General features: G+C 44.2%; 1 protein-coding gene across 1 annotated transcript in view; it reads left to right on the top strand.

Annotated features, from left to right (window-relative positions):
- Positions 1 to 576: 576 nt before the first annotated feature.
- Positions 577 to 10411, top strand: part of HTR4 (5-hydroxytryptamine (serotonin) receptor 4, G protein-coupled) — a 20856-nt gene continuing 11021 nt past the window's right edge. The window contains exons 1-3 of the mRNA XM_009318569.1: positions 577 to 626; positions 897 to 1013; positions 2005 to 2214. Of these exons, the coding sequence (XP_009316844.1) occupies positions 577 to 626; positions 897 to 1013; positions 2005 to 2214 (377 nt within the window). The remainder of the gene's footprint in view (positions 627 to 896; positions 1014 to 2004; positions 2215 to 10411) is intronic.

The following is a 10411-nucleotide window of genomic DNA, read 5'->3' on the forward strand; positions in this document are numbered from 1 at the left end:
GGAGTATTTATTGCATGCTGTGTATTACCTTCCTGCTTTGCAGGCTCCAAAAAAAACCCCAACAATTTTTTTTGAAACATTTAACAAGATATTTGTAGAAATGCAGACTTAAAATATGTCCAACATTGTGTTTTCATGTTATCCTTCCTTCTTCTTTTCTTTCTCTTCATTAACTGAAAGAAATTATTGATGTCAGGGTAGGGGGAAATTGGGCACTTCCTTTTAAAAAAAGTTTATTTTCTTTTCCCTAATTCTGGAAAAGTTACCAAGTGAAAAAGAAAAAAAAAAAAAAAAGCCAGGCTGTCTCTTGTTCTGTGGCACAGAGTGAAGGGAAGAGAGAACAAGGGAAAAGATTATGTAGAAGATTTCAAAATTCGAGATGTAAAATGCTCATCTTGAGGAAAACCTTGGGAAAAAAATTGAAAAACAAAAGGAAAGAAAACTGAAATACTTCTGCATAGAAAATAACGTTATTTATTGAGGTGAAAAGTGAATGAAAACATTTTCATCCAGAGGCTCTTAACTGGAAGGGACTTTCAGAAATCAGGCACAGCGCAGTCCAGCTCTCTGCCGTACATGTCGGCTTATCCACCCCTGGGAGACATGAGCAGCCACAGGCGTTGCGGGTATCCTCTGCCTGTAGCCTTTCTGCTGATGAACACAAGCCTCGCAGCTTTCCCCATAAATATCAATTGCTCTTTGTGAAACGGTGCCGAGGTCTTGGTGGGAAGGCTGCCTCGCTGCAACGGGTGTGGGGATGCTGCTCCCATACTTGCCAAAATGAGTGCTCGTGCCTGGCACCTCAGTGCTGCCCAGGCCATCCCCTCCCAGTGCTGCTGCAGCTTCTTTTCTTTTCTTTTCTTTTATCTTCTTTTTTTTGTATCTGTGCTCCCCAGTTCGAGTGAGAGCTTCGGCGTAGCGGAGAAGATCGTGCTGCTCACCTTCATCTCCGCCGTTATACTGATGGCCATCCTGGGGAACCTGCTGGTGATGGTGGCTGTGTGCCGGGACAGGGGCAGCTCAGGTGAGCCCACCCAGCCAGCCACCGCCTGCCCTTCCGCGGGCAGGCACAGGGGAAAATCCCTGCCTAAAAAGCCCCGTGCCCGCAGCCGAGAGCATAAACCGCCACAATGAAGGATGTCTCTCGCCATGCATTGCCCACGGTGATGTCAGACTCTCACACTGGCCTCTGTGCATCCCCACTTGGATTTACACCGTGGTGGTGGGATCATTTCAGTATCCATCCTCTACATTTTTAGCACTCTGGATGTCAAAAAAACCAGATAAATCGGTGAAAAACAGAGCTAAGCAGCAATTCCTTGGAGAAGAAGGTTGGCTTCTACCCCTTTTCCATCTCAAATTTCCCAACAAGCCCATCAGAAAACCATGCAGATCAAGGTCCTGTTGCAGTTGTGCTGCACTGCCGCAACTTGGCAAATGCTGCCAGTGATTTGGGGGGGGTCACAGGCAAAACTCCTGTCTCGAGGCTTGCTGCTACCCCTGGGAGTTGTCAGACCAGCCTGAGGAGCAGAGTGAGAAATTCAACAGCCTCTATTCATATTCTGCGTGGGATTTTTAATGGATTTAATTCTATTTTATTGTTATGATTTAAAAAGTACTCTTCAAGTTTAAATTACAGCTTCAGTCTAAATTCTCCTCAGTGCTTTCTGGAAGGATTTTCTCAATTTACAAGTTAAAACAAAATCCCCCTCTTCCACCCCAAACTCTCCAGTGCAAGTTGTGAGGCTGAGCCACAGGCAGAGGCCTGTGAGCATCTATTTGCCTCTTCCGTGTGAGCAGGAAGATGTGTTCATGCAGAGAACACAGTGGATATGCAGCTGTAGAAACCAGGAATGAGCTGAAGCTGGCCATAATAGAGTGAGGAGTACGTGAGAGAGGACCTTTCAGTGTGATGGAGCAAATTAGACCCAATCACAAGCTGAAATCTCTGTCCACATGTAGAGGATGCTGCACTGAAATTATTCCACCCTAATTTTGTGATCTGTCTTGCAGGAAAATCAAGACCAATTATTTCATTGTTTCCCTTGCCTTTGCGGACCTGCTGGTGTCAGTGCTGGTGATGCCGTTTGGAGCCATTGAGTTGGTTCAGGACAACTGGATCTATGGAGAGATGTTCTGCCTGGTCCGAACGTCCCTCGATGTCCTGCTCACCACAGCGTCAATCCTGCACCTGTGCTGTATCTCACTGGACAGGTATGAACAGAAGAGCATAGAGAATAATTATCGTTGCTTTAAGTTTCTTTGGTGTTGTTGCTCATCAGCAGTAGCCAAAGCACAAATATGAACCTGCTGGGAACCATAAAGCAATAAATATCTCTCAGTAGCGGATTTTGGAGAGAGCTCTCTGAATCCTCATCAGTGTAGAAAAACTTTGAAAGGAATGAGATTTATATCAATAGAGCAAGCCAGGTTCCCAGCTGCTTTGTGGCACAGCTCTGTTTGCATTACTGATCAGACATGGCACAGTTTCTTCTTTAAAGTAAAGAAAAGACACCTTAAAGATGTATCCAGAGGAAAGACCTGCAGCTGTCGCAGACGGAGGTGCATCATGCAGAGGACGTTGTTTTAGCAGGGATGTTGCTCTCCGTTACGATGTCAGGTGTTGCTCACTGCCAGGGGCTGCAGGGGAGGCTTGGCTGGTGAAAGGCTTAATGTGTTGCGCTGAGCCCCGTCTTCGCAGGGACTGAAACACTAAATTATCTGCCTTTCTCTCTCTTGTCAAAAAAATATTTGACATATCTTTCAAGTGCTATCAGAACTGCTCTTCCTACTGCTAGCAGCCATACAGGCAGATGAAAACCGATACTACTAAATGACACATTTTGGCATATATTACTAGATTATATGGAGAAAGCAAAAAGAGCAACCCCCCCATATTTTATGGGCTGTTTTTCTAAGGCATCCATCTGCACATCTCCACTAGTGACTGCTAACAAGGAGGCAAATAAAGCTGGTGAAAAGGTTGCATAGGCTTTGTGGGAGATCCTAAAAACTTCCTTTTCTTTCAAAATTTTCTTGCAAAATTAAAACGAAGCCAAAATCCTAAACAATTTCTGACAAACAATTCTGTTTTACTGTTGTCTGCAGTTTTTCAGGGTTAATGGCAGAACTTTGCATACAGAATAGCAAGAATTTTTCACAGGATAAATACTTAGAAGAAAACACTTTGACCGGCTATTCTAATAAGCAATATTTAGAGCTTTCATTTGAGTTCTGTGCAGAAATTTCAATACTTTTAAAAATACTATTACTTAGTATTACTAATATGGCCAAAATAACCATAATCATTCTCATCATCATGCAACTGATATTTAAATAGCATCTTTCATCCAAAGAGTCTGTACCCAGCCAGACTTCAAAAGATACTTGATTAACTTCTCCACTGGTGGGCAGCACTCCTTGTTTGTGGGAGAGAGGGGCACCGGCACATGCAGTATTGTATCCAGAAAGAAGCTGATGTGCAACAGCTACGGCACGTTTCCTTATCTGGAAGTTTAGATGGCTGGAACACAAATAGGAAGCTCATTATCTTAAAAACGTTGACAAATTGCCACTTTGAGCCAATTACCAGTAAAGCAGATGTTAGGCACTGCGCTCTGGATGTGGCTTTATTACATAAAAAGTTGGGGTTTGATTCTCCAGGCTCTTAATTAAATGTAGAGGGTCGTGTAGAGAAGGCAACGGGAAGGGAAAATGTTGTTTTCCTCCCTCCCCTTCACCCCCTGATCTCTGATACCCGCAGGGGATGGGGAACCCCTGTGGGGGGCGCACAGAAGGGAAACTCCCCCCTTTCTCCTGTCTATGCCACCCTTTGCCATGTCATGAGCTCTTGCTTCAGCCATCTGTCCCCATCGGTCCCCATGCTCCCGGTACAGCCTCGCGTGGGGGTGGCAAAGGGGTTGGAGACAGCCTTGGGACTATGGCTGTCGAAATGCATGGCTCAGAGTTTATTTTTTAGGGATACAGAACAGAGATCACAGTTTTGTACAGGAAGATTTTATGTAAACAGACCCGAGGCAGAGTTTGCAAACACCCAGCTCAGTTGAAGGAACTGGAAATGGAAAAAAAAACCAACCAAACAAAACCCCCCTAAAACGAGATGGATTAGATTATTCTGTACTAAATGAAACATTCAGAGCAGAGTGTGAACACCTGAAGAGGACTACAGCTCTGCTCTTCCTTCTGTGCTCTTTTATTCTCTGGCCCAGGGAGTCTTGAATTTTCTCTGCCAGATGCAGAGCTGCTGTAGCAAAGGGTGAGCGTCGCTGCCTACAGAAACACATCGATGGTTCCCCTTGTTGTAGACAGAGGGAAAAGGGGAGCTGAGTCTGGGGACCCCCACTCCATCCCCCCCATCCCAAGCCAATGCTTTAATCACTAGAATACTACACAAGAGGAGAACGGCTGTCTTGAACGAAAGCAGGAGCTGTAGCCGTGTTTTGGAGGAGACTAATTCTCTAAGGTTGTTCCATATGTTTTCTGAGAAGGTTTTGGGAAGGTGCAGCACTCCCTACACTGGGGTCTAAGGGTGACGGGCATTGCACTTGAACGAGTCCCATATCAGCATCACTCCATTTAAGTGACTCGGCCTTCTGTGATAAAATTACTCTGCTTTTAAAGATTTCTGCTTACTAAGTGTGTATTTGAACCTATTGTTTGTCCAGAAATATTCTTCCTATTTCTTCAGGATTAGAAAGATTCTTTAAAGTAGAAGGAAAAATAGACACACACACACACAGGCTAAAAAAACCCAACATCCACCAATCTTGGTGCCAAACTGATCAAACAAAAGTGTTTATGGCTCTGAATTTGAAGGAGCTGGAGATCATCTTAAGTGTGACAGCAAAATTTTTTTTTCAGAAAATGCCTGTAAACGTCTTCCTCATGAATGCTCTGACAGAGAGAAATCCGCCAATATTTGCCATCTACCAAGTATGGGCCATGTTAGACTGAACATCAGTCAAATTACTTGAAAAGAAGCTGAGGGTGAATTCATTACTGAGTGATGGGTGTGCTGAAAACCTCTGCAAGTTCAGGGGTGAGGGAGCAGAGCTGCACCGTCTGGGATACAGAAACACAGCAGCAATTTTTGACAGCTGACAAACCTGAAATTGCCAGATGTCGGGGAATTATTTCAGGACACACAAATGCTCTTTCTCTTTCGCATGTGATTACCATACATGTGCTGTTCTTTGCTCTCAGGCAGAGCAAGGGGACGAGAAAACGTTCTCCAAGCTGGTGGCTGGATGCAGCCTGACATGGATAATTATCGCAGCCTTTATCGTTTGCTCGGTGCTTTCATGCCAAAGAATGATGCCTCTGCAGACAGCTGCACAGCTGATCTAAATTGTAGGTAATTCTCTGGTAGTGTTTTTCTTGTTTCTCTTCTCAAAATGGCTTTATTGAGTGCTTGCTGGAGCAATGAGCACCACACACAACACCATTAGCAGAGCATTAACAGCAACATCCCCAAGACAGGCTGCTCCTCTCCAAAGGCACTTGAATTTGCCATAGAAACTTTTCTCTATTGTCTAAGCTCTCCTAGCCATTCAGTCTTGCTGTAGAAGTTCATCTTGGATGCTATTTTGAGTCCATGGGTAATAATTTGGAGCTTTTTCACTGACATGAAAAAAGCCAGGATTTCATCTTAGACGTTTCAAAAGGTATATTTGTTCTCCCAGTACAAGAAGGCACAATTATGTCTGTGTTTGCTGACAGTAAGTGTCAGCTGAAAGAGAAAGCCCAAGATCTCTCTGTCTCATATGAAGAGGAGAATCCCAAGTCAACTGTGTGGCTTTCATCACTTTCTGTTTGATCAGACACCTCACTATGAATCTGACTGAGTCCCAAGACTACAGGCTTCCGGGTTCTCTCAGGACCAAATGTCAAGTTCAGACTACCCACCATGGTGCTTGAGACAGACCAAGGTGCCTCCTGTAGCACTGGACAAGTTCTCCTGAACTGCTGTAAATGAAAATATTATGGAGGTGGGTCAGTCCCTAGTCAGAGTCCTCTCTTAAAGCTGTATCTCCTCCTCTGATTGATTGACTGACTGATTAACATGATTTTCAAAACACAACTTAGTAGGACACCAGTAGGGTACTGTAGCCATCGCTGAAGTTGTTTAACATCCACCTGGACATCATCCTTGAGCACAGAAACAGTCCTAACCTGACCAGGAATTTCTGTGCTAATTCATGAGCTCTTTTGTGTCCCAAACAGTCTATTAAAAAGACTTTCTTCCTGAATTACCACTGTATATGTTATTTTATGTTTCTGCAGTGCTTGCTCACTGGCACGGTCTGGCAGCCTGATTAGGTAAATCAGAAAACGTTGTATAAAAGAATTGCTTTCCACCACACAAGCAGCAGCAGACCCTGATGCCTGCAGATCCAAAACCCAATACTCCTTACCTGTCAACACTGCCAGGTCTAAACATTAACAAAGACCAAGGACATTAATTTTTTTTCCTATTGGACCTGTTTAATAAACCATTTTCTGATTGAAATGAAACATGACGTCTTTCTCTCCGTCTCTCAGAGGAGGCATTTGTGTGGAAGAAGACAGGGAGGACGTAGGCATTTTGATTTTGGCCCTTACCACATCCCTAAGGACATGCCATGGTCTCCTCCTTGCTGCATTGTGGAGAATATTACGCTTGTGCCATGTCCTGCTGCAGGTCACCTGGAGCTAGTGACAGTCCCACTTCACTCCTGTGTCCTTTTCGCAGAGATTAATTCACTTCTGCTGCCATGAAGTTGGCTGCTGTTCCAAACCTCCTCAGCAAGCAGGACAACAGGGATTTTCAACACAGCTTGGGTGGAGTGGTGGATGCAGAACAGTAGATCCATTTTCCATACCAAAAGAAGGCTAAACTCCACCTTTCAAATCTGCCTTTTTCTCCTTCCCGATGTGCCAGCCCCTTGCTGTGACTGTCCTGGGAGTATCACTTCCAGGTGTGTTTTGGTCTGTGATCATCCTGAGAAGGGCAAGGAGAGAATTTCGACGTCACTTCACATCTGTGCTAGAGATGAAAAGTGAAAATATCCAGACTTCAGCCACATTTGAATAGATACAAATACAAAAATTTTCTAAATTCCACCTATTTCTTGAGCACTTCACCAATTTTTAAAATCCTCTTCCTTTTGCAGACTGAACTCAAGAAGTTGTGATGTTCCTGGTGCATATTAGTTAAAATGTGGGTACCTGACAGCGCAGTCTAATAGAGATTAATGACTTGACAGTAACCATCCTCTAACCCAAATGAGTAGTGTGCCCAACATGTGCTGTTCACAGCAAGGATTTAACGGGCTAGCAAAGCCTTCTAATTTCCGACTGCTGCACCAAATTTTCCTTTTGGAACTTGGACTACAGGCTTTCAAAGCATATCTTGTCCTGTGCAAACATTAGTTGAGATTTGAAAAGACTTCCATACAGTTTATTTTTTGCGGTATTCTGCGGTCATCTCCAAGCAACTTTCAGGTCAGCTCAAAATACTCACTCTGGTATGAGTAAAAGCAACATGTCTTTCTTTTCCCCTCTTGTCTGCAAAACCTGAGACCTAGGCTTTAAAGGGTGCTGGCAGAAACTTGAATTTCTGTGACAATTTTTGGTTGTTTTGGGGTTGTTTTTTTCAGCAGTGAGAACTGACTCCCAAACAGCGTTAAGAGGACAGAACGGATGAGGACATAGTGGTGGATGGCCCTGAGAGGATCAGAGCAGGTAGATGAATGCCTGGGTTTCAATGCAGGGAAGGATGACTCAGCCCATCGTGGAGCTGTTCTCCATCACCACTGCTTCACCTGTCCTGGCAGCTGGGTTGGAGGAGCGCTGACAGCACTGCTTCCTTCACAGTGTTTTATTTAAATTTTGCTAGCTGTTGCCCTTCTGTTCTTTCAGACTTTATGGGAGTATGCTTTTTCTAGCTGGTGTTTTTTCTGTGATTCATATATTTCGTGCCTTCGGTTTTATTTCAGGGCATACAACTGTGGGTTTTTTTAAAGCAACTTTTTTAAAGAATCTAATCCTCAGGACTCAGTTTGGAAAGCCATTCTGTTCAACATTCTCAGAAAGTGTTGCTTGAAAAGACTTTTATCTGATAATATCTTGTATCTATTTCCATTACTGCCTCTGGGGGAAAAAAAAAGCATTTAGGCTTTAATTCTCAAAGGGATTTGAGAAAATCTGGAGAAATCACCACAGGATAAACTGATCTTGCCGGTCAGACACAGGGAGCAAAGTACTGCAGAGACTTAGAGACACTCTCAGTCTCATCTGAAGTGTTTTTCCAAGGTATCAGAGGTACCTCAGAGCTCACTGAATCCAAATTTTGCTGTCATTGGGTTATGCTTTTTCATCGTCTCTTTGGTATTCTAATATAAAAGAAAGATTTATCCTTGAATTATTTATTTACTGCATGTTTCACGCGTATCTATCCATTCTTTGTGCCTATGCAATAAAACTAATTGCACTGCATATAAATAGACCAAGTGGCTATGACAGAGTCTCCAAATACAGTTAACCTGTCAGGAAAGGCAATTTTCTTCTCCAATATTTGCAGTACAATTTGCAATACAATTAATTCTCAAAGTCTTGGGGGGAAAAAAACCAACAGAGAAACAAACAGGTCCTACACGTCTGTATTCTTGGGCTTAGATGCACATCTGGCACCTCTGCTCTTCATGCAGCCAGGGCATCCTGCACCCTCTCTCCTCTTCCTCCAGCTCTCCTGGCTGCATCCCAGCCTGTGAAGCTTTCCTCCAAGTCTACATCTCTGCTGGGTACTAGGTAGACTGTTTGCCTGGTGCATTCAAAACATTTGCAGATTTGCTATGTAACATGCAACAAAACAGACCTAACTCTGTGTTTGTATATTCAACACTAATCTTACTGGAATTCAAACATACCACATAATCACTGCTAAATAAAGGCTAAAGCAAAGCAGATGTATCCAAAGAGTGTTGGAGCACCAGAGTGACAGATGCTCGTTGCACCATTTACAAACATTAATTAACATTAATGTACTGTTCAGACATCAAATTAGCACAATCCCTTGAGAGAGATGATGTTTTAGAGATTCCCAAACGTCGGTGCTCTGCAGCGGCAGTCTGTCTGCAGAAGAAGCCCTCTCCCTGCTGGGGGTGGGAGGGCGCGCAGGTGTGAGAGCACGTGCAGGGGGCACAGGAGTGGTTTGGTTCGGGTGGTCACTGGCTCTGCCCGCCCTGCCTGCTGGCCCCTGCTTCTGGATGCTGCATTGCATCGCTCTCCATGCTCGACTCTTTTGCAGGGTGTTACAGCCAACGCAGCCGAGGCACAGGGGGACTGACTGGCTCGCCAAAGGGTGCTTGGGCCATGGTGGAGCTCGAAGTTGGGAGCGTGATGTCTTTCTCAAGGACAGGGAGAAAGCAGCTGCACCCAGCTGTGCTCTGTGAAACATCTGCTGCCTGGCCAGGGGCGGGGGGAGGTTATTAGTCGGGAGACTTATTAGGTTTTAAATAGCTATCAGTAAGTAATGATTAAGCAGTCAGCAGTCTGATTATATGACACAAATTCCAGCTATAGTTTTGAACCAGGCCATAAATCCCCCGTGCCCTTTTCAGCTGGAAAGGCATCTGACCTCGTACAGCTCCCAGGTGCTTAGGTGGAGGAACAGAGAGGCAGCACGGGAAGGGGCTGAGCAAGGGCAAATGGAGACCGTCCACGAGGGCTGCGAGACACGACACGTAACTGCAGAGTTATCCCTGTCGGCACTCAGCTCGGCAAGAAAACTAACATGGGATTTGCAGAATTCAGGTCCAAGAGCATTAACAAAAATAACAGAGCAGATGGTCATGGCACAGCCTGAGGGATGCACTGTCCTTTATTAATCTTTACAAACCCTTTAGAAATATGGTAATTTATTTTGCCACTGTTGCTTCCAATAACCCTCCACACACACCGACCCGCACGGGGACCATGAAGGAGTCCTCTATCTTCATTTGGCAACATACGTTTGTTTGTACTACTAGCTAAATTTATCCAGTTCCAATTAACTGTTCTCTTCAGCGTTTTTCTCAGTGTAATTATCTCAACACCAGCAGGCCGTTGTTTTTCTAATAAGAATTTAATTTTGTTAGATATAATCATTTTAGGACATTTTTTTTTCTGGACCACCGATGCATAACTTTGTTTTATTTGGCATAGTCAGAGACCATGGCTTATTTGCTCAGTGGGAAAAAGGAAAAGAGAAAGAGCTGTTCTCTCCAAAAAAACCTAAAAAAAAGGTTATGTGGAGGCCAGAATCTGGTTTCACTGAAATATCAGCAAAGCCAGTAGCGTTGTTTTAATTTCACACAGGCACAAATAAATTGAGATCCTGGCTCCTTAGACTTCATCGCTTGGTCAGGGTTCA

Source organism: Pygoscelis adeliae, unplaced genomic scaffold, assembly GCF_000699105.1.
Source record: "Pygoscelis adeliae isolate BGI_AS28 unplaced genomic scaffold, ASM69910v1 Scaffold42, whole genome shotgun sequence".
In the NCBI taxonomy this organism is placed as follows: domain Eukaryota; kingdom Metazoa; phylum Chordata; class Aves; order Sphenisciformes; family Spheniscidae; genus Pygoscelis; species Pygoscelis adeliae.